Source organism: Cannabis sativa, chromosome 3 (assembly GCF_029168945.1).
Source record: "Cannabis sativa cultivar Pink pepper isolate KNU-18-1 chromosome 3, ASM2916894v1, whole genome shotgun sequence".
NCBI lineage: Eukaryota > Viridiplantae > Streptophyta > Magnoliopsida > Rosales > Cannabaceae > Cannabis > Cannabis sativa.
Genome location: NC_083603.1, coordinates 127,768 through 151,529, shown reverse-complemented (window position 1 = coordinate 151,529; position 23,762 = coordinate 127,768). Strand labels below are relative to the sequence as shown.

At 35.8% G+C, this 23,762-nt stretch overlaps 4 protein-coding genes across 6 annotated transcripts; 1 reads left to right on the top strand and 3 right to left on the bottom strand.

The window, feature by feature from the left end:
- Positions 1-880: 880 nt before the first annotated feature.
- Positions 881-4,264, bottom strand: LOC115709446 (putative disease resistance RPP13-like protein 1). Its single transcript, XM_061111345.1, has one exon. It carries the CDS (start codon positions 4,154-4,156, stop codon positions 881-883), a length of 3,276 nt encoding a protein of 1,091 aa, XP_060967328.1. The 5' UTR covers positions 4,157-4,264.
- An 874-nt stretch (positions 4,265-5,138) lies between these two features.
- Positions 5,139-8,787, bottom strand: LOC115710041 (putative disease resistance RPP13-like protein 1). Its single transcript, XM_030638353.2, has one exon. The coding sequence runs from the start codon at positions 8,624-8,626 to the stop codon at positions 5,342-5,344; it is 3,285 nt and encodes a 1,094-aa protein (XP_030494213.2). The 5' UTR covers positions 8,627-8,787; the 3' UTR covers positions 5,139-5,341.
- A 3,038-nt stretch (positions 8,788-11,825) lies between these two features.
- On the top strand, positions 11,826-16,446 carry LOC115710049 (pentatricopeptide repeat-containing protein At4g20740). 3 transcript variants are annotated; one of them, XR_009686704.1, is made up of 3 exons: positions 11,826-11,989; positions 12,963-15,405; positions 15,854-16,446. XR_009686704.1 is itself a non-coding variant. In XM_061111404.1 (2 exons), the coding sequence occupies exon 2, from the start codon at positions 13,137-13,139 to the stop codon at positions 15,294-15,296; it is 2,160 nt and encodes a 719-aa protein (XP_060967387.1). In that variant the 5' UTR covers positions 11,835-11,989; positions 12,963-13,136; the 3' UTR covers positions 15,297-16,446. The 3 variants fall into 3 exon arrangements, 1 of the variants encoding a protein (XP_060967387.1); XR_009686705.1 differs by having other exon boundaries at positions 11,873-12,365; XM_061111404.1 differs by having other exon boundaries at positions 11,835-11,989; positions 12,963-16,446.
- A 97-nt stretch (positions 16,447-16,543) lies between these two features.
- On the bottom strand, positions 16,544-22,865 carry LOC115710047 (ATP-dependent zinc metalloprotease FTSH 12, chloroplastic). The gene is made up of 19 exons (XM_030638358.2): positions 22,218-22,865; positions 21,714-21,898; positions 21,342-21,565; positions 20,713-20,990; positions 20,552-20,629; positions 20,224-20,466; positions 20,006-20,146; positions 19,756-19,923; positions 19,433-19,545; positions 19,039-19,255; positions 18,885-18,956; positions 18,457-18,576; positions 18,245-18,361; positions 17,963-18,139; positions 17,773-17,892; positions 17,611-17,685; positions 17,408-17,515; positions 17,226-17,309; positions 16,544-17,141 (listed from the first exon to the last, which is right to left on the bottom strand). Exons 1-19 carry the CDS (start codon positions 22,602-22,604, stop codon positions 17,064-17,066), a joined length of 2,985 nt encoding a protein of 994 aa, XP_030494218.2. The 5' UTR covers positions 22,605-22,865; the 3' UTR covers positions 16,544-17,063.
- Between the last annotated feature and the right edge of the window lie 897 nt (positions 22,866-23,762).

Genomic DNA, 23,762 nt, shown 5'->3' with positions numbered 1-23,762 from the left:
GCCCATATTGTTGGTGATCACTAGTTAATCGGCTTAGTATCTGTGTGTAAAATCTAGGTGAAGCAGAAGTATGGACTTTTCTAGTTAACTCAAATCTTTGATGAGCAAGTCCAGTCCAACTAGGATTATGTAGCTAAGTCCCCTCCTTAACTCTATAAATACATATTGTCTCATCACAATTGTATACGTTTTGATGATCAGATAAATAAACTGCTTCTGATTAAGAGATCTACGGAGGAAGACTTAGTTGATAGTATTGCACTATCAAATTGAAGTAATTGCTATGGATCGAATTGAGATAATTGATATGTATCAATCAGGTACGCATACCTAATTATAATATATTATTATTGTATTCTATATTATATACAAATTGATCTTCGGGTTTATTATTAATTTATCTAACATATATGACATCTTGAAGCTTGAAAAGCCATTGCTTGACATTGTCATCTCGAAGTTGCTTGTCCTGAGCATCATTGAAAAAGGCAAAGGCAATGGAAATCGATATGAGAAGATTATTTAGAGCTGTAGCTAAAATCGGAAATAAAGGATAAAACTCACATCAAACATATATACTTTTGAATATTATGATGCTAAAATTACTTTTTTTGTTTTTTTTCAGAAAAAAGTGATAGAGGTCACTTGTCTTAGAGTGTTCCCACTTTTGGCAGAGGAAAATTGTAGTAACAAAGGTCTATTAATATATAATCATAAGCTACTGCATATAAAGCTGGAATAGATGAAGCTATTAATAAATGGAGAAAGCCTATGGAGATATGAGTTGAGAACTTAGTTGCATGATTATAATCCAACACATGACATTAGTGAATTTAATAAATAAAAGAATCAAGCAAAAGAAGAAAGAGAATAATGTACCTTACATACCTACAGACATCACTGCAGAATCCAATGTCACATATCCAATGTGTTGAATCTTAGGCCAATCTTCTCCTCTTTTCTTACACCGTTGCTTTAGCAAAGGACATTTCCATATTCTTAATTCAGAAAGGGAAGTAGGTAGGAGTTCTTCGGGCAAGCACCGCAGCCTTTCACAATTAATAATATATAAGAAAGTAAGGGATGTGAGTTGTTGAAAGGCCTTGCCATTTAGGCTTTCAAGCTTACTACAATCCGAAAATTCAAGTTTCTTCAGAGTGGTCGGAAGGAACCCCTCATCTAGAAAAGAATCATCTTCCCAACCCTTGATAACTAAGGATTCCAAAGAGGAGAGTCTATGCAGATCCCATTGCTTACGGTTCTCAAAGAGCCTTTTGCACTTACATAATTCAATCATCTTTACTTTGGAGAGTGATCCCCAGTCTAGAAGTGATTCCAACATTGGACAACCCCTTATCCATAGATAGGCAAGAGAGGAAAGGGCTGTGCCTATGACGGTCTGTTGAGTAGTTCTCGGGACCAAACCCACCATTTGTTCACAATTACTGATACTCAGACATTCCAAGGATGAAAGATAACCAGGTAACCCAACTTTAAGCTTTGGACAATTCTTCAAATGAAGTGATTGAAGAAGAGGGAATAATATTTGACCTTCTTCTTCAAGAATAGCAAATGACCAATTTTTCCACTCCATCATATCTGCAATCCTTAATGATTCTAGACATCTGAATAGAAGAAGACCTTGATCATGAGGAATCTCATCACCTATTGAGATCACACTATCACATCCCTTAATTGTGAGATCTTTGAGAAATGCCAGCTTCCCAAGTGGGGGTAAAATACTACAATTCTTACAATCAATAAAGCTGACTGATACTAACTTAGAAAATGCAGAGTCTACAATCCAGTCAGAGAATGTTGTACCTTTGTAACATTCAATCTCAAGATGCTCCAAGTTTGTATGTGGCCGAAGTGCATCAAGTATGTCCTTTTCTTTTTCTTTTGCTGAATCATCAGCTACACTGCCATTATCATCCCACCTCAAAGTCAGTTTAGAAAGGCACTTCTTATCCTTCATATTAGCCTCTGAAGCTTCTCTTGCATCCTTGATAGTTTCCAAACCAGAAATGCACCGTAAATTCCCAAGTTCTCCTACCTTATTCATTTTAAATCCTCCACTATTTCTATCACCACTCAAAGTGACATGGGATAAAAAATACAAGTGTTTTATGCTACTAAGTTCTTGAGGAGGCTCTTTCAGAGGTACACGATCAATATCTAGATATCGCAAGTTGATTAACCTTCCTATCTTCTTGGGTAATTCACGAAGAAAATTACACCCAAATAATAATAAAGTCTGTAAATTGTATAAATTACAAACTGAATCAGGTAATTCTCTAATTGAAGTGTCAGACAAGTCCAGGTACCTCAAATGCTTTAGATTACCAATGGAATGAGGTAGCTTCTCCATATAACGTTGACTTAAAGAAAGAACTCTTAAACAACTTCCACATGTAAGAAACATATCACACTCCATACTCCAGTAATACCTATTTGATTGGAATGATATTGCTAGAAAGGTACGCAAGCCCTTGGCTTCATGTAATCCCTTGCCTTTGTGGACTTTGTAATTTGCCTTCTTCAAAAATGACAAGTGTCGTGTATTTGCTGGAAGTTCAAGCAAATCATTACTCAAATCCAACCTAAAGCAAAAGTCATTTGATACGAATATGGCCAAATCATGTAGCAGGTCATGCATTTGGAGCAATGATTTTTCTTTATTTGAATATTGAAACAATGACCTTGATAAAAGTTCCTCAAGGTATTCCTCCCCATATTCCTCCATCTTTTTACCTTTTTTATCAAGTGACAAAAAACCTTCAGCCATCCACAGCAAAATCAATTCTTTTCTTTCAAATTCATAATCTTTAGGGAATATAGAACAATAAGCAAAACATTGCTTGAGATGTCCAGGTAAGTGACGATAGCTCAACCATAACGCTGGAAGAATGGAACCCTCCTTCTTGTACAACTCCTTCCATGTGTCACTCATAAGTATATCTTCCCATTTCTTAGAATTTCGTTCAGAGCGCAATAATCCACCGAGAGATTTTATAGCTAAAGGAAGACCTTTGCATTTTTCCACAATTTGTCTACCAAGTACTTCCAAATCTTTGCACTTAGTATCGAGATTGTCATTGTTTCTAAAAGCATGTTTGACAAATAATTGCCAACAATCTTCATTTGATAAAATCCGGAGATGATGAATATCCCCAGTGGCCATAGTAGAGGCGACACTTTCACTTCGAGTAGTGACTACAATTTTACTTCCATTTGCTCCAGAATCGAAACAACTCTTCAAAGAGTCCCACAAAGTATAAGACTCATTCCAAACATCGTCATGAACAAACATAAACTTCTTCCCCTGCAATGCTTCCTTTAATCTTCTTCGAATTTCATCTGGGTTCTCGATTTCACATTTGTTGGAAGTGACCCCCTCAAAGATCTCTCTTGTTATCTTTGAAATATCAAACTCATCTGAAACAGTAACCCATACTCTTAGCTCGAAATGTTTTCTAACTCGATCATCATCATAAACAAGTTGAGCAAGAGTGGTTTTGCCAACACCACCCATCCCGACGATCGGAATGACAGAAATAGCATTTCCTCCATCAACTGTATCATCTCTCAGCAGCAAATCAACAATGGTCTCCTTTTCAGCATGCCTCCCATAAACATCGGATTCTTCGACTAAAGGAGCAGGTGGCTTTTGAGTAAAATTGTTTTGAACACCTTCTCTCAAGCCAAGAGCATCCTTTTGAGCAAGAAGATCATCTAGTTTAACAAGGATCTCAGTGGCATCACTCTGTACAGCTTTTTGAAAGTTAAACACAAAGGGTGGCATGGATCTCAGTTGGTGAAACATCTTGGTTGCGCGACTGCCAGGTTGATCACGTTTAATCTTGGATCGGAGAGCTTCATAGTCCATCATGTCCACCAAGTCGTTGGCTTGATAGATGCCATCTTGAAGCTTGAAAAGCCACTTCTTGACATTGTCATCTCTCAGTTGCTTCTCCTCAGCATCATTGAAGAGTGCATTAGCTGATAAGAGCTTAGTGTTGAGCTTGTCCAGAAGCTTCAGAATGGGCTTATTCTTTCCCTGAAACAGCTGGGATATTTGCTCAGACACCAATTTCTCAAACAAGAACTCAAGTGAAGAAGAGACCAAAGCACCAACAACCAATTCAGCAGCCATAGTGTGCAACAAAAATCAAATCAAGCTTATTTTGAGCAGCAAAGAAAGAATAGTATTGGATGGATGCAGTTGGTTTGGTTATAATAATTTGTTGACTGACTCTGTATTGTAAAGTGTGTTGTGTTATTACTATTGCAGCAAATTCCATAAGCGATTGATAATATATATATAAAAAAATAAAGGGCATGTGAGTCACCGACCGTTTCTTTGCACTTTGTTTAATACAAGAGTAGTAATGCAAACAAAACAACTGCTATCATGTGCTGTAGCCTCTTCCCCTTTAGATTTTATTAATTTTATCATATATAGGATTCCATTTTCCCAATGACAAACTTGGTATGTGAAACATAAAATTAAGAAATACTATTGTCTTACACCAATACCATCACTAGGTAACACCTTACAATTTATTTTTAATTCTTTGTAATAGTTTTTAAATGAAGATATACGGGATTTGATATTAAATAGTACCAATAACGATACACCTCTTACAAATTTTACATTTAATAAACACAAAATGCTCAATGTAACATTATTAGACCATTAAAATTTGTTCATCTCATGGATGGTACAAATGCAGAATCTTTTATGTGTTTATTTCTGTACTTAATCCTTGTTTATTCAATACTCAACACAAAATTGTCTTGTCTTTGACAACTGCAAAATGGGGCAATTAGTAACTGAAACAAGCAGCCTCATTACACATTTAATTCCTCAATACTACTCATACACTCAACCTATATACCTACTTCAGCCATGACCACCCCAGCAACGTCACACACACTTGTAATGTTTGGCCACGACCACGGTCATCTCATTGCTTATGAAGATATGAACAATGATCTTCTTCTTTCAGATTAGGAGTACTGGTAGGCTAGTGAACCAGAGATTTTGTTGTTTACTGTTTAGACTGACAGTGTCTGCTATTGAAACCTGTAAGCACTGCCTTTCTTCATAATTATAGAGTTAGACAAAACAAATATGTAAGAGTTGTACTTTATTAACGTTTTCATATTCATATTCATTGGTTTTCCAACTAAATCTGAATTTAATTGCATGACAATAATCCAACAACGCTACAGCCTTAATAATAATAAATAAAAGAAGCAAAAGAAGAAAGAGAATAATGTAATTGAGAAAGAGAGAGATCAATGTAGATGCAGACACAGCATTTAGTTGATATGTTCATTCACCATCATCTAATGTTACTTTTGTGATGTGTTGAATCTTAGGCCAATCTTCTCCTTTCTCTTTCTCACACTGTTGCTTTAACAAAGGACAATCTCTTATTTTTAAATAAGAAAGGGAAGAAGGCAGCCCCTCTTCGGGCAAGCACCGCAGCCTTGGACAGTTTTTAATATACAATTTCTGAAGGGAGGTAAGTTGTTGAAAGGCCTTGTTGTTTAGAGTTTCAAGCTTACTACAATCCCAAATGTTGACTTTAGTTAGAGTGGTCGGAAGGCCTGCCTCGTATGGAAAACTAACAGCTTCCCACCCACTGATATGTAAGGATTCCAAAGAGGAGAGTCTATGCAGATCCCATTGCTTATGGTTCTCAAACAGCCTTTTGGAATTGTGTAACTCAATCTTCTTTAGTTTGGAGTGTAGTGATCCCCACCCTAGAAGCGATTCCAACACCAGACAATCCTCTATATGTATCTCCACAAGAGAGGGAGCTGTGCCTGTGCCTGTGTGCTGAGTAGTTCTTGGGACCAAACCCACCATTCCTTCACACTTCCAGATATGCAGTTTTTCTAAGGATGGTAGATAACAACCCGGTAACCCAACATCAAGCTTTGGACAATTACTAAGTTCTAGCCATTTGAGAAGAGGGAATAGTATTTGACCTTGTTGCATAGCTTCTTCACTACTGAATGACCAATCTTTCCACTCCATCATATCTGCAATCGTTAGTGACTCTAGACAACTGAATAAAGGAAGAGCGGCCTTGTAATTGTCATCACCTATTGAGATCACACTATCACATCCTCTAATATTAAGTTGTTTGAGAAATGGTAGCTGCCCAAGTGGGGGTAAAACACAACAATTCTTACAATTGATAAAGCTGACTGATACTAACTTAGCAAATGCAGAATCTCCAATCCACTCTGAGAATGATGAACCTCTATAACCTACAATTCTAAGATGCTCCAAATTTGTATGTGGTCTAAGCGCATCAAGTATATCCTTTTCTTTCTCTTTTTCCTTTTGTGAATTAGCAGCTACATAGCCGTCATTATCATCATCATCCCACTTCAAAGTCAGCTCCGAAAGATACTTCTTATCCTTCAGATTAGCCTCCGAAGCTTCTCTACCATCCTTGATATTTTCCAAACCAGAAATGCAGCGTAAGTTCTCAAGCTTTCCTACTTTTTTCATTTCAAATCCTCCACTACTATTTCTATCATTACTCAAAACCACATTGGATAAGAAAGACAAGTGTTTCATAGTACTAAGTTGTTGGGGAAACTCTGAATCTTTTAGTGGTACACCATCAATATCTAGATATCGCAAGTTGATTAACCTTCCCATCTTCTTTGGTAATTCACGAATCTTCCAACACTCATATAATAATAAAGTCTGTAAATTGTACAAATTACAAACTGAATCAGGCAATTCTTGAAGTGGAGTGAAAGACAAGTCCAAATACCTCAAATGCTTTAGATTTCCAATTGAATGAGGCAGCTTCTTCATAGAACATTGACATAAAGAAAGAACTCTTAAACAACTTCCACTTGTAAGCAACATATCATACTTCATCTTGTTTGAGGTGAAATGGTTTGATTGGAATGGCAGTGCTAGAAAGGTACGCAAGCTCTGGGCTTCATGCAATCCCTTGAATTTGTTGAGGTCGTATTCCCACTTCTTCATATATGACAAGTGGCGTGTCTTTGCTGAAAGTTTAAGTAAATCATTACTAGAATATTCCAACCTAAGGCCAAAATCATTTGATACAAACACAGCTAAATCATGTACTAAGTCATGCATTTGGAGGAATGATTTAATCTTCTTCGAATGTTGAAACAAAGACCTTGACAAAAGATCTTCAAGGTATTCTTCCCCATGCTCCTCCAACTTTTTGCTTTTTTTATCAAATTGCAAAAATCCTTCAGCCATCCACAACAAAATCAATTCTTTTCTTTCAAACTCGTAATCTTTAGGGAAAATAGAACAAAACGCAAAACATCGCTTGAGATGTCCAGGTAAGTGACGGTAGCTCAACCATAAAGCTGGAAGAATAGAACCCTCCTTCTTGTACAACTCCTCCCATGTGTCACTCTTAAGTATGTCCTCCCATTTCTTGACATTTCTTTCGGAGCGCAATAGTCCACCGAGAGATACTATTGCTAAAGGAAGCCCTTTGCACTTGTCCACTATTTTCCTACCTAGTATCTCCAAATCTTTGTAGTTAAGAAGGTCATCCATGTTTCTAAAAGCATGTTTGACAAATAATTGCCAGCAATCATCATCTAACAATGTGTGTAGCTGATGAATTTCCCTGGTGGCCATAGTAGAGGCTACATTTTCACTCCGAGTAGTGACTACAATTTTACTTCCACTTGTTCCAGACTCAAAACAACTCCTCAAAGTGTTCCACAAAGAATAAGACTCGTTCCAAACATCATCAAGAACAAACATAAACTTTTTCCCCTGCAATGCTTCCTTCAATTTTCTTCGAATTTCGTTCGGGTTCTGGAGATCACACTTTTTAGAAGTGACCCCCTCGAAGATCTCTCTCGTTACCTTTGAAATATCAAACTCATCTGACACAGTAACCCATGCTCTAATCTCAAAATGTTTAATGACTCGAACATCATCATAAACAAGTTGAGCAAGAGTTGTTTTGCCAACACCACCCATCCCGACAATAGGGATGACAGAAATCTTATAATCACCACCATCAACATCATCACTTCTTAGCAACAGATCAACAATAGTTTCTTTTTCAGCGTGCCTTCCATAAACATCAGATTCTTCAACTAAAGGAGCAGGTGGCCTTTGAGAAGAGTTGTTTCGAACACCTTCTCTCAAGCCAAGAGCATCCTTTTGATCAAGAAGATCATCTAGTTTCAGAAGGATCTCAGTGACATCATGCTGCACAGTTCTATCAAATGTGGACAACAAAGGTGAGACAGATTTCAGTTGGTGAAATACCTTGGTTGCGCGGCTGCTAGATTGATTGGATCGCAGAGCTTCATAGTCAATCATGTCGACCAAATCGTCAGCTTGATAGATGACATCTTGAAGCTTGAAAAGCCATTGCTTGACATTGTCATCTCTCAGCTGCTTGTCCTCAGCATCATTGAGCAGTTTGTTAGCTGATAACATCCTAGTGTTGAGCTTGTCGAGCAGCTTCAGAATGGGTTTCTTTCCTTGGAACAGCTGTGGTATGTCTTGAGAGGCCAATCTCTCAAACAGAACTTGAAGTGATGCTGAGAGCAAAGCACCAGCAACCAATTCAACAGCCATATTGAATGAATGACAAAAGCAAGAGCAAGTAGTGTATATATGTTTTGAATCTGGGAAATGAGAATGAAATCAATAAAAAAGAAGTTGTTATGATAAGAATCAATGTGTAAGTGAAGAGTATAGTAACAATAATAATACTATAATAGTAGAGACCCTCTTTCCTTGAAATTTCAGTGATATAACTTTGGTTCCCGTGATGACATTTGATGCTTTGATTACTTAATTGGATCTTTTGGTCAACTATGGTGTGCCACTATTATATTAAAGAATTGATCAATTGGCCAGGGGACAGAGAAAGAAGAGAAAGTAGGCCCCCCTGACAGACTTAATTGGAAATATATACATGTGCAAAATTTATTGGCTATGTTTTGACAGTTACCAAAATACACTTTGCAAGTATATACGAAGTTCACATATTACACTTTGCAAGTATATACAGAGTTCACATATTCACTGAATCTTAACAAACTGTAAAATAAAGAACAAACACATATGCTTTGAATTTAAGTTGATTTGAAGATACATAATCCTCTTAATATATGCTGCCATTATAAAATAATTTCATCATTTGATCAACCTCCATTTACAACTAAAATACCTACCTAACCTGCCACTAACTCTCTACTTTTCAACCTTAATGCTTTTGCTAGAAATGATTTTATCATATTTTAATCTTTATTTTTAGAAGAATAATAAATGTCAAGAACAAAACACACAAGAAACTAAACAACAATTGTAGTAAAAAAACTAAACTAATTGATAATGCTGATTGGTACTAAATTAGAAACAACCGAGTCTCCAATCCAGTCCGAGAATGTTGTACCTCTAATATACCTTTCTATTTCAAAATGATTCATGTTTGTATGGGGTTGTAGTGTGTCTAATACATGTTTTTATTGTTTCAGAGGCAAGCAGTCACATAAATTTATCATTTGCTACCTATTCTAAGATTTTGGATTATGTATATATTCCTTTCTTTCTTACATTTGTAATGTCATATGCTAGAACTTTTAAACCAATATATGTAAATGTATCAAATTCTAGAGCAAGAAGCAAAATCTAAACCAACATATCATCAGATGCTTGTATTTTCTGATGAGGCTAATTGATTCTTCAAGCATCTGATTTTTTTTTATTATGAAAAATTGTAGAATTGTAAACCAGAGATAGTGTATGCTACAGAAATCTAAAGAACAACAATTTTTGATGTGTTGAGAATGAAAAGCTCGAGGGAAGAAAACACTTTGACAGTCAGGAATATCCACATCTCTCAAGAACAACAACCTATGACACCACACCAGCAGAGCAGACTTGAGAGCAAGAGCAGAAGCAGGAGTTGCAAGAGCAAGAGAAGAATTGAGAGCAAGAATGCTAAAGCTTCTTCTCTTGCAGTAAATGCACTGACAAAAAATAAGCTAACGCTAAACCTTTACCAATCTTGCTCTCAATTCTTCTCTCCATTTAGCTTTAGCTTTAGCTTCTTCTATTGCTCTTGCAACTTCTGCTTCATACATATATATATATATATTTATATAAATGAGTATGCATTGCAGACTCTCTAATTCTCATTACTCTACTCTGTCAACTACTCTCTCTCGCTCTATATATTTACTATGACTATGCATACTATAAGCTCACTCAATTTCTTATTTCTCTTCCTATTTCTCAAAATAACTCTCTCCCTCAATCCATGTTCACACATTATATATATTTATATGTATTTATACAAGCTTTTATTTCGTTTCCAGCCAACAGCCAGTACTACTAAGGAGAATAATTCACCATCATCATCATCATCATCATCTCGAACATCGATGCTAATAATGAGTCGAACAAGCAGCAAAGACTCGCTTATTATTAGCACCATCTGATAAGAAACAAATGTCTGTGATAAGGATTTCAGAGTAAATAATAATGTAATCCAATGCTCCATCATCATGTTTCATCTGTATCTTAATTAATATATGTATAAGCTTTTAGTTATTTGTATTGGTTAGTGATTTTTCTGTCCAAAAATGAGAAAAGAAAATGTTAGTAATGTCAAATTAAAATGAGTACAATTTTCATCTTTTTATTTTTTATTTTTCTTTTTCTTTTTGTGGGTTATATATAGTTTCTGAATTTTACAAGTTTAAAATCCATATTTTAAATATTGTTCACTATACTTTAATATATCAGTGCACACACTATTTTATGAGTATTAAATGGGAATTTTCTAATATAATTAGTAAATTTTATATAAAAATTAGGGGTGTGTATAAATTGATCTAATTTAATGATAATTGATTGTTAAATATTAGATATCCAAATTTGATTAGATCAGATTAGATGTTATTTTTAAATATCTAATTGGTTTGGATGTTGGATGGAATGTACAAAAATTTAATATATCCAACATCCAATCCAACTAATTAGTTTTTTCATTTAGTTTGAATGAGTAATTAGATTTTATATTATTATACGTAAAATATTTATATATATATGAAAATTAATATTAAAATTTTACTATTTTTTCTTGGATTGGATGGATCTAATCATATTGTACCTAAAATTTTGGATAAATCAAATCCGATCCAAAAAATACTAGTTTTAAAATATGGGATAAATTCTAAATAAACACCCCTAATAAAATATGAGATCTGAATAAGCCTAAAAACATTGAATGTGATCTAATACATATCCCTAATAAAATTATAGAAAAACCCAATATAAAAAACTAAAAAAATTAATAATCTAAAACATTATTTATTTATACCATAAAAAATTCTCTCCATATCTAAGTAAGTTATTTTGAAAGGTTAGCATATTATTGTCATTTAATTTAGGTATAATTACATGAGGTACTATTTTTTGTAAAAAAATTATATTTTTACGTTTACATAATATTTTTTTACATTTTTACGGTTTTCTATAAAAACAACACGAAAACAACAAAAAAACAACATAAAAGTAATAAAAAAATAACATCAAAATAATAACAAAAAATAACATACATATAACAAAAAAAATCAACAACAAATTAACAAGAGTACAACATAAACATACCGTATTTTATGTAAATAAAATCAAAAAAATTGTTAAAATATTTAAAATTTCGTAAAACCATATTTTTGTGTATTAGTGAAATAATCCCTTTAATTTAGGGAAATTTGCCTGGAAAATCCTAAAAAAAATTACTTTCCAACAAAATTTGCATTACATTTTTATTTTATTTGAAATTGACATATTACACCAATAATATACAGAGGTTTCCTTACTCAGGAGTGAGCCTTGCTTTGAAACAAAACACTCTCTCTTCTTCGATTGGTGAAGCCCTAGCCCCTCCTCTCTTCCTCTTCTTCCTTCTTTCGCTTCATCAACCAGGTATCTCTCTCTCTCTCTCTATATATATATAAATATATATATGTGCGTGGTGGAAATCAGATGTGGTCGGTTAAATGTGTTTCTCAATTTCATGAATCAATTGCTCTGTTTCCCCAAAATTGAAACCTTTGTCACTCTGTCCGTATGTATATGTATGTCTATATGTATATGGAGAGAGAGAGAGAGAGAGAGAGAGAGAGAGAGAGAGGTCAAATTGATTAGTGATGAGTGAGTCATTCATTCATCCAAATGCTGAGTTGAATCAAGCATTAGTTTTACTAACTCAGTAAATGAGTGATTGAAGTCGGACTCAAATTCATTCTTAACCTTCATTCTTCCTGTATTTTTCTTAGTTATTAAACAGATTGGATGGAAGGTTGGCTTTGATTTTTAATTTTTATTTCATTTTTAGTATGAATTATATAAATTTAAATTGTTTTATTTGTGTTTTGATTATATGATGTGAATCTTAGTTGAGAGTTTGTATTAGTATATGTTAGTTTATGTGAATTGAGTTATGAATTGTTAATCATCTGAAGCCAAAATATGTAATGGAGAAGTTCATATGCACCTTCAATATGTTTCTTCTGAATAAAGTCTTAGTCTGTCTCTGAGAAAAAAGAAAAGAAAAAGAAAAAGAAAACACTAAGATCATATTCAACAAAACTTCTTTTCTCAATTAGGAGTTCTTATTCTAATGTATGAGCCCTTCTGAAGATAATTTGACACTTCTGTTAAGGTTTTTCTGCATTTCAAAAGATTTTATTTTTATTTTATTATATTTGAAATAACATTAAGAAACTACCAGAAGTTTAGTTTGAAGGATTTATTTACACTGAAATGTTAAGAAACATGTAATTTAGTACAGCAAGCCCTTCTCGTTCTCATATAGCTTTGTGTATATTTGATTAATAACATGTTTCATTCCTTATTTTTTCGATTATAATGATGTGTTTGTTCTGAAAACTTCCAGGTAAGGACACTGTAAGAAATGCGCTCTCAGTTAGCAATGGCGTCGAAGAATAGAATCCTTAAAAGAGAGTTCAATGGGCTTAAGAAGAAGCATTCTTCACCAACCATGTCGAGTGTTACCTACGTTGAACGAAACAACATCGTTAATTGATTGCTTTCTTAATTTATTTCAAAGATGTCACAAGGGAAACTGCCACTGGCAAATCCCCAAAAGTTCAACTTCTTCTACGGTCACCGTAAGCCTTCCCAGAACCGCCCCATAGTCCGAGGTGGCCTCTTTTCCAACCGTCAAACCATCAGACCTCCAAAACCTGAACCCAAACACCAATCACAGCCGTCTGATCTCTCTAAATGGGACCCAGATCACTTTCCATCCCAACAGTCGAAACCAAGCAATGTTGCAGCCGCAACACTCTCCTTTTTGTCCCCCATTGCTCGGTTCATTGTCGATGCTTTTCGTAAGAACCAGTCCCAGTGGGGGCCACCTGTTGTTTTTGAGCTCAGGAAGCTCCGAAGGGTCACCCCCGAGCTTGTGGCTGAGGTCCTTAAGGTACAAACTGAACCAGCTTTAGCTTCGAAGTTCTTCCATTGGGCTGGTAAGCAAAAAGGTTACAAGCATAACTATGGTTCTTACAATGCGTTTGCTTATTGCCTGAATCGTACTAACCGGTACCGGTCTGCTGACCAGGTGCCTGAGTTGATGGAATCTCAGGGTAGGCCTCCTAGTGAGAAGCAGTTTGAGATTCTCATTAGAATGCACTCTGATGCCAATAGGGGTCTCAGAGTGTATTATGTGTACGAGAAGATGAAGAAGTTTGGTGTTAAACCGAGAGTTTTTTTGTATAATAGGATAATGGATGCTTTAATTAAAACGGGTTATTTAGATTTGGCTTTGTCAGTTTATGAGGACTTTAAGGATGATGGTTTGGTGGAAGAGAGTGTTACTTTCATGATTTTGATAAAGGGTCTTTGCAAGTCCGGTCGAATTGAGGAAATGTTTGAGGTTCTGGAGAAGATGAGGGTGAAATTGTGCACTCCCGATGTGTTTGCGTACACGGCTATGGTGCGAGTATTGGCTTCCGAGGGGAATTTAGAGGGCTCTTTGCAGGTTTGGAAGGAAATGAAGAGAGACAGAGTTGAACCTGATGTTATAGCTTATACAACTATGATCAATGGTTTGTGTAAAGGAGGAAGGGTTGAGAAGGGTTACGAATTGTTTAAGGATATGAAGGAGAGGGGAATTTTGATCGATAGAGCTATTTATGGGACATTGGTTCAGGCTTTTGTAGTAGACGGGAAAGTTGGGCAGGCTTGTGATTTGTTGAAGGATTTGATGGATTCAGGGTATAGAGCAGACTTGGGTATTTATAACTCTCTTATTCAAGGACTGTGTAACGTTAAGCGAGTTGACAAGGCACACAAGCTCTTCCGAGTGACTGTTCAGGAGGATCTAGGGCCAAACTTTGAGACTGTTAATCCCATTTTGGTGTCTTATGCAGAGATGAAAAAGATGGATGAGTTTTGTGAGTTGCTTGTGCAGATGAAGAAGTTGGGATCTTCCGTCATGGATGATCTTACCAAATTCTTTTACTTTATCGTGGGAAAGGAGGACGGAGTAAAGATGGCGATGGAAGTGTTCGAGGACTTGAAAATCAGGGGTTACTATACTGTTGCAATCTACAATATTCTGATGGAGGCTTTCCACAGAATTGGGATGGCAACAAAGGCACTGTCACTTTTCGATGAAATGAAAGATATGAATGTTCAGCCAGACTCATCAACTTATAGTATTGCAATCGAGTGTTTTGTCGAAGATGGGAATGCTAAAGAGGCTTGTGCGTGCTACAATAAGATAATCGAGATGTCTTGTGTTCCATCTGTTTCTGCATATCAGTCACTTGCTAGAGAGTTATGCAAGACCGGTGAGATTGATGCAGCTATGCTGCTCGTTCGCGACTGCTTGGCTAGTGTGAGAAGTGGGCCGATGGAGTTCAAGTATGCACTTACTATTATCCACGCTTGCAAAGCTAGAAACGCTGCAGATGTCCTATCGGTGCTGAGTGAAATGATGCAAGAAGGATGTCCTCCGGATGATGTTGTATGCTCCGCTGTTATCTTCGGAATGTGTAAGTATGACGCTATAGAGGAGGCAAGGAAGGTCTTTTCGAACTTGAGAGAGCGCAAAGTTTTAAGTGAAGCGAGGACGATCGTGTATGATGAAATACTAATCGAACATATGAAGAAAAAGGCGGCAGACTTGGTTGTATCTGGATTGAAGTTTTTCGGTTTAGAATCTAAGCTGAAACGAAAGGGTTCTACCCTGCTGTCGAATTGAAGATCTGAACTCGGGGAAACTTACTTTCTTGCCTACTAATCTTACAGAAAGGGGTCCTCAAGGGAGCTGCCGATGATGATGCTATTAAGTGTCATGACGTCTTAGACAGGTTATTTACTTCCACTTAATTCTGATGCTATATAAATGTTATTTGAGATTATACTTATCTTATCTGTGAGATTGTTTATTGTTTATTGTTGCCCTTAAATGTGTTCATCTGTTACTCCCATCAATTTCTTAAATTAAAATGAGCCCTTTTTTTATTGCCTATTATGTGATTTATTAAGAATTAAGAGATTATTTTTGACAGAGGACGATGTTCTAAATTAGTTTTTAAATGTTTGTTTTAGATGTTGCTAGAACGGGTTGAGATCGATTGCAATACAATAAATATAAATCATGACTGATCTGTTGTTATTTTTTCGACATAAATAATCAATTTTCTTTTTCTTCTTTCAAATTTCAAATGTTTCTGTAGTTTAGTATTTAGTACTGTATGAGCACTTGTGAAGGAGAGTTTGAATCTAATTTTGTGACTTTCCTTGGTGCTCTTTCAGCTTGTTCTCTCATGCTAGGCTGGTAGATAAGGGTCTCAAGATCTCAAGATGAAGCGTTGATCTTTTGGGGTGAGCAAGGCGTTTGAATCAAGCTCGGGAGTTTGTAAAGGCAATACCTCAGAAGCCCAACTCAGATGTGTGGGTTGCTGCTGTGCTGAATTTAGTTTGTAAGATTTCATACAACTCTTGCTATAATTGTGGCAGTGGACAATGATTGCTACTCTCCTTTGAAGCAGCAGTAGAGTTGTGTCGGCTCAAATGTACGACTCGCTGATGACACCAGTACTGCAGCAGAGGAAAACAGTAGAGATACCAAAGAAGAAGAAAAAGAGGTTTGGTCGGAGGGTTTTCGGTTGGTTTACCTGCTGCTTAAAACTGGTAGAATTTTCAAAGAATTGTTATGATAAGGAGAAACAAACGAGTGTGATAAGAATTTAAGAGTTAATTTCCTTAATTGAGATTTCATTTCAGTGGAAATAATATCAATAATAATGGAATCGAATGGTTTAATCTGTATCTTCTTCTTCTGATTGGTCTCAAAACTACACATTAATTTGTTGCATGAATTAATTTATAAGTGTTTGTCTTTGCCATCTCTCTTTATTTTCTTCTTAATTTTTTTTCATCATTATTTTTCCATTAATGGGAATCGTACGTACTGGAGTGATCATATCAAAACATATGCTTAAATTTGAGAATATCATAATTTATATTTATCATTAGCTCTTGCAAAATTTTGGATGTGTACTGCTACATATGTTGCTTGTAATCTTCAATACTCAACAGAAAGAATAATTTACTGTGACTATGACTATGAGATATGCAAAACTGGATTGAAGAATCAATGAGCCTCCTCATCACTAAATAGAACACTCTGAATTCTGACCATTACGAAAACTCACACCGAGATTGTTGTTCAGAGTGACAAATTCTGCTACAGAAATCTCTAAGCACTGACACTGTCTCTGATAGGATTCAATATCCTCCACATCTCTCAAGAAGAACAACTTGTGACATGTTGCGAAATTTCACAAGTCTACACCACCCACCAGAACTTGTTTCTGAAAATATGCGTCGGTGAACTTGGAGAAAAATGTACTTTGAGTGTACTAAAATCCTGTCCCCTTTTTTAACACAAAGGACCAAAAAAAATCTGTCTTCTTATTGATAAACTCAAGACATTGTGAGAGTGTGATCCCTCCTGAAACAGTTAGCATCTGTGCAAGGGTGCAGGATATATGTCTGGTGTTTGATATCGCAACTTATCATTATGTGGCAATGGTCCCTCCTGAATTGCAATGATATGATTTTTGAAGGTATGAGAGAGACAATGGTCAAAGTAAATTAGGAAACTAACAATAATAGAAAGTACCTGTTCTTCCATGTTTATCTGGAATGGTTGTACAAAGTCTTCAAACATCACTGGAGAAAGACCCTTCAGTTTCTCTTTAACCTCCTATATATCAAAGGTAAGAAGCCAAGGTTAGGTAAGGTAAAGTGGTTGTAAATAATGTCATACTATTCGAAAACCATACCATAACTTTGATAACTTACCAGTCCAGTTACCCTTGATTTCTCCAACAGTTCCACGGTTATCATGTCCAATATGTCCTTATTTTTCCTCAGTCCATCCATTGCTAGCTTTTCGGTCTCTTCAATATACTGCATGCAAGCAATATCAGATATTGCTAAGCTACATACATTTGGTGTTTCCATTACATGAGAAAATAATGCAAAAGCAACAAATAACTAGTTACCCTTGTCAACTCTCGAGTGAATAGCTCAGACACTTCCGGCGTCATTGTTGCAGGAATAACGTGAGGATCGTCCCACTAGCAGAAAGTACGATAATAAGGAAAGAGTTAGACATGGTAAATATACAAATAATGGAACTGTTTGAAGAGGAAGAGAGTGCTTACTCTGTATCTTATCAACTCGCCATCGGGATTATCTGGACGATCCACCATTCCAACTTTTTTCGTAAGACCAAAGAGCCCCAACCTCCGATTTTGAGGGCTGATTACCATCTCACGAGCAATCTGAAGAAACAAATTAATCAATCAAAAAATTCACTTTGTTAGATAATAAAAACAAGGAAATTGCAAATACCTTTGTTATCTTCTCAAGATCATCCCTTCCTCCATCAGTTATATCATCGCCAAATACAACCCGTTCAGCACAACGACCACCGTGTGCAACTACCATTTGCATTTTCATGTAGCCGAATGTAGTATAACCTTGGTCCACCATATTTTCCCGGGGAAAGAACACGGAAATTGCAGTCTCCTGCTCACATAGAGAAGAAACCACTTAAAAAAGGCAGCTCGGGGAATTCTTAATATAGTCTTAGTCTCCACCAAGAATTCCTGTTATTAAAGGCAGACACTGTACCTTGCCACCAGGAAGGAGCTGAGAAAATGCATGCCAATCAAACTCTGGAAACAAATGAGCCAACACTATGTGCCCGGCTTCATGTACAGCCAGCAGCCGTTTCTTCTCAAACGATACCTGTTGCATAATTATTATTGAAACACTATTATCAGCTAAAAGTTTTGATAGACAAGAACTATAAAAGGAGAGCCAGCCAACACAGGCAAACATACACTTTCTGCACTTTTCTGCTGCTCTTCTTCGGTGAGAAGTACACCCATCCCCTCAAGCAATTGTTTGTCTAATACATCGACGACATCTTCCTGGTATATTTTCGTACGGCCTTTTCTCACCTGCAACACAAAATTATATGACAATGTAACATAATTAACCAAGTAACTTTTCAAGGGTCACGCATTCTAACAAACAAAAAGACTTTATCGACGATGTTTTTGACAGGAAGACCAAGAGCTAACTCTCAAGATTTTGGGCTATCTCACAAATTCTTCTGTGGATAGTGCTCTAACAAACAAGGAAGATAATAAAGCGAAAATGCGGTCAACTAGTCTGGAAAAACTAAAATAGTAATTCCCATAAAAATTAAATGGAATCTAAGAGGTTAAGCAATGTATTGTCTAATAAATGTAATTGCTTTACTCACCGACATAATTGCTGCTTCATTGACAAGATTCCTAATATCAGCCCCAGAAAATCCAACTGTACGGAATACAAGCTGACGAGTCCATAAAAGAAAGGAGATCAGAGACCATGACTATTAAGAAACCAAAAACCAAAAAGGAACATGAACAACTTACTTTTCCAAAGTCAACATCTTCCGCAAGTTTCTTTCCTGAACTGTGAACATTAAACATTTGAATCCGTTGTTTTGAATCAGGCAACCCTATGTACAAACGACGGTCAATCCTTCCTGGACGAACAAATTCGAGGTCCAATTCATCTGGTCTATTTGTTGCACAGATGAATATCACTGCTTGCCTAAGCGAGAACCGATCAACCCCAGTTTTTTCCTTGCTGACATAAATGAGACAAAAAGAACGAATTATAAATGAATGATTTTTCTTTTCCTTGCAAATTAAAGGACTTCACTGTTATGCATTTTTATCGCCTTTAGAGTTCAAGGGAGTAAAAACACAAATAGACAACATTTTTCTGCTGAATAATTAAATAAAGTTGCACCACTATACTCACTCCCCATCAAGTTGTGCAATCAAAGCCTCAAAAGTTGCCCTTCTTCTCGGATCCTTTCTTGCATGTCGTCCAGCAATTGCATCGATTTCATCCACAAACAGAAAACAAGGAGCCTGCAAAGACATAAGGCATAAGAAAGAATCATGAAGAGAGGAAGTGTTAACTGAAAAGGGGTTTTCTCATTGAAAAATCTCAAATCCTTTTACTGAATTTACCAAAACTTAAGGTTACAGCATGCTCCTAAGCTTACCCTCCGAGTATACAATATGGGTTCATGATCTTTGTAAAAGCATAACAGAAAACATGAAGAGAAGAATGCTCACATTTCTCCTTGCAACAGAAAACATCTCATTGATTCTCGCGGCACCACTTTTTTCACTATCTGTAAACTCAGCACCCGAAGCAAAAACGAACGGCAATCCACTTTCCTTGGCAAGCGTCCTTGCAAAAAGTGTTTTTCCAGTTCCAGGTGGTCCAGAGAGAAGAACACCCTGTTACAAAAACTAATCATTTTGTATTTTGACCGAAGCTGAACTTGTCTCAACATAGCATCAAAATAAATAAATAAAATACCCGAACAAATTGAACGCCTCTTTCATAGTATTGCATTGGGTTTCCCATGTAAATCATTAGCTCATCGAGAAGATCCCAAACATCACCTCCTAATACTACTTCCTTGTACATTGATTTTGTTTCACCAACATCTCCAACCGGCTGTACTAAACAAAATGAAACTTAGAAATCGACATATACAAAAGCTCGGGGAAAATGACTGAGCAGAGAAGGCTTACCAGGATGAAATTTTCTGCATAAACCATATCATAAAGTTGATTGTACTTCTTGTGAAGAAACCGCTTAGAAGTGATGAGAAGAAGCATTGCAGATTCTCTCAAGAGCCAAAGAATTAGAATTCCAGGCAGCAATGCAATTACAACTTTCAAAAAGTAATGGATTTGGCGCTTTTGAAGAAGATCTACTTCAACACCCGAACTTGTGATAGTCTCGAACAGGTATGGATCCAATGGAATATCAACCTAATGAAACATAAGTAAATTTTAAGAATTAACAAGGCAAGGAAATATGAAATTTAAATTTTATACAATCAAAAGATTGACTTACCACATATTCTAGAGGAAAACCTTCTTTCATTGTAACATACAGCCTTTTCATATCCTCGGTAAAGACAACAGCAGCGACCTGTACAGCAGAATCACAGAATCAGAACGTACAAAGAAAACTAGCGAGACTACACCATCACAGGCAGGAATACAGCAACTTACCTCAGAACTATCAAGTTTTTCAAGAAAATAAGTGTAAGGGAGTTGGGGACGATAAAGCCACCATCTTTTAGATATCCACAAGGCCCTAGATCCCTCTGTATCTGTTGTCCTTTCCACAACATCCTTGCGAAGACTGTTTTCAACCTCTTTCATGTCGAATTCAACTGCATACTTGGCATTCTGTGAATCTATTTGCTCACTTAATTTTTCCTTTTGCATGATTTCCTTCCACTTTTGAAGTCTTTCACGCCAAGTTCCTCCACCTTCTTGAATTTCACCTGCCGAGCACAGATAAAATCTAACATAGATGAATGCTACTGGGATTTCGAATCATAGATAGTACATGTATGAAAAATGTACTCTACTCATGTGAAGCAGTATTCCAATAAACTCACTTAGGACCCTACATTGACTAATGATTGGTTTTAACAAAAGAGTTCATATAAAAATATACATCCCCTAGATTAAGTTTGAAAGGAGAAAATAAACTACTACAAGTCCAAGGCACAAGTACCGAATAGCATGTCTCTCCTTGGCACAGAAAAATCATTACAGAAAATATAGATGATATGTAACTCAAACTTAAATCCAAAAGAAATGCAGTGTGATGCATATGGATCCTAACAAACCTGAAATTCCAAGTTCTTGCTTAAGCTCTTTCTTTTCTTCTGCATTTAACTTTGCATCACTTTCAAGGATTTGTTTTACGCTGTCCTCGGGCTTTGAATCATCATCCCATGCATCTTCTCCGACGTAAGAAATATCACGAACAACTGTTCCATCAGGTTTCTCAATAAACTTCTTCAATTTGAGGCCTTTCGGCATGGTCTTCCTCCACATACTCTTCTTCAACCTGCAATTCTTCCAAGGAAAATAAGATGCCATAAAAGAGTACAGGTAGACTGTGGAGAAACCAGATACTCTAATTCTTTAAAATAACTAGAATGTCAATGTATGCTGGGAATCATCATTGATAAGAAAACAATGATCAAATTACTGACTCTTTAACATTTCTAGGAGAAGGCTCAGGAATCAATGCCTCCATATAAGCCTCTGTTAACTCTCTTTTCTGGCGATCGATATAAGGAGCTCGAATCGCAGAGTATAATCCCCGAGACGACATTACAGCAACAAAGAGATACAGAATCAATGCAGCAATTCTTTTAGAGTCCCATGCCTTCCAATCCTAAGAACAATAATTATGCTTTTGGTCATTGTTTAGCTCATCATAGACTAGCATACAAATTAAATAAATTTACACAAAGTACCACACATGATCATATTTGTTCAAACTATAAATGTTGGCAAAGCAACATCTTCAATTGAAATATATATTGATCAAATGACATTATTAACATTCATTTACATGTCACAAGCAAATAAAAAAGACAATTTGGGTTTTAACAATCTCCAAGAGAGCAAACAAAAGACTCAATTATGAATCCTCACAATCAAAAGAGAAACCAAAACAAAACAAAAGAGTAATCTTAATTTCATCAGATTACCTTCCAATATTGCCACTTGTTCCAATTAACAAACTCCGGCAAAACCTGTTCCAACTCACTCCCACCAACCTTCACTCCATCTCTAACTCGGCCAGTAAACTCAGTGAGCTTCACATTGGCATTATCAAAATCAAACCCAGTTTCCTTCTTGACTGCCTCACCAAAATTGGACCAGAACCGAGCCGAGCCTTGCTGTAGGGAGCGAGAGAGAGTTGACCAAGAAAACCCATTTGACCCATTGGAGTTTGCTTGGGCTAGAACACGAAATCCCAGTTTGTGGCGGGAAAGTTTGTGTCTTTGGTTCAATGGTAGGTTGAAAAGAATTGGGTTTGGTGGGAGTGAAGAAAAGAGAAGTGGGTTGGGTTTGGAGGAGATAGTGAAGTCCATTTGATGAGTGTTGGAGCTGAAAATTGAAGAAGAAGAAGAAGAAGAAGAAGAAGAAGAAAGAGTGAGGGTTTGTTGGAATGAATCAGGGGTTTGGGTTTTGGTTTTGGGGTTTATCCATAGCCATTGTTGTAATCAAGTTTGAAACTTTAGTTTGGGTTTGATTGAACTCTTTGTTACAAATGAATAACTTGGGTCGTCGTCGTCGTCAATTTCATGTTATTCAACTTCACCACCCAACCGATTGAGTTGTCACTAAAATTAACGATAATTTATCTCACAAACTATAAATATTTATTTATTTATTTTATTTTATTTTGTGAGAACAAATTTATTTTTTTTCTTTTCAAAAATAAATTGGGGTGAAAATAAATAAATACATAAAGAAATTTTTAGGAAATCTCTTTTCATTTCAAGATAAGTTTTTACTTATTGACATATATAGTCTTTTTTTTTTAATTTCAATTAGGGTAAATATCATTTTGGACCCTCTGTTTTACAAAAGTTATCAATTGGACCCTGTGTTTTGTTAAATGACAAAATGGACCCTGTATTTTCTAAAATAGTATAAATAGGACCCTGAATTGATTTTTTGTCAAAATAAAGTTTAATTATAATCTGATCTAAAAGTGCTACGACAAAACTGTTTATATTTTTTGTATCTATGCGTATTAAGTATTGTCTTCAAGTTGGTTGTATTATAAAAAAAAGTTATCAAAAATTAAGCTCAGGGTCCTATTTTTACTATTTTATAAAATACATGGTCTATTTTGTCATTTAACAAAACACAGGATCCAATCTATAACTTTTGCAAAATACAGGGTCTAAAATGGTATTTACCCTTTCAATTATCTTATATGGAATGGAGGCATTGATTCCTGAGCCTTCTCCTAAAGATTAAGCTTTGAACAAAGGATGGAAGATAAGAAATGCATGCAAGTATTTCATAAAAAATACAACTCTAATACTAAAAATACTTATAGTTACTATAAACAAGATTAATAGTAACTAAATAAGATATATGTAAAAGTGACTTTAAAATCATTTTGCATACTAGAGTTACATCTAATATCACTTGAAACAGAAGTTGTGGTATTATTAAGACTTGAAGAGATAGGTTCAATTTGAGAAGAATAGAAAGTATATAGACTATTTTTGTGC

Excerpts from the sequence above, each read along its gene's own strand:
- LOC115709446 (XM_061111345.1), bottom strand. The coding sequence starts at position 4,156 with ATGGCTGCTGAATTGGTTGTTGGTGCTTTGGTCTCTTCTTCACTTGAG.
- LOC115710049 (XM_061111404.1), top strand. The coding sequence starts at position 13,137 with ATGTCACAAGGGAAACTGCCACTGGCAAATCCCCAAAAGTTCAACTTC.
- LOC115710041 (XM_030638353.2), bottom strand. The coding sequence starts at position 8,626 with ATGGCTGTTGAATTGGTTGCTGGTGCTTTGCTCTCAGCATCACTTCAA.
- LOC115710047 (XM_030638358.2), bottom strand. The coding sequence starts at position 22,604 with ATGGACTTCACTATCTCCTCCAAACCCAACCCACTTCTCTTTTCTTCA. Across the intron at positions 19,924-20,005 it reads GAGGCGTTCAATTTGTTCGG|GGTGTTCTTCTCTCTGGACC; the intron begins GTATTTTATTTA and ends TTTTTGTAACAG. Across the intron at positions 18,577-18,884 it reads ATGAAGCAGCAATTATGTCG|GTGAGAAAAGGCCGTACGAA; the intron begins GTGAGTAAAGCA and ends TTTGTGTTGCAG.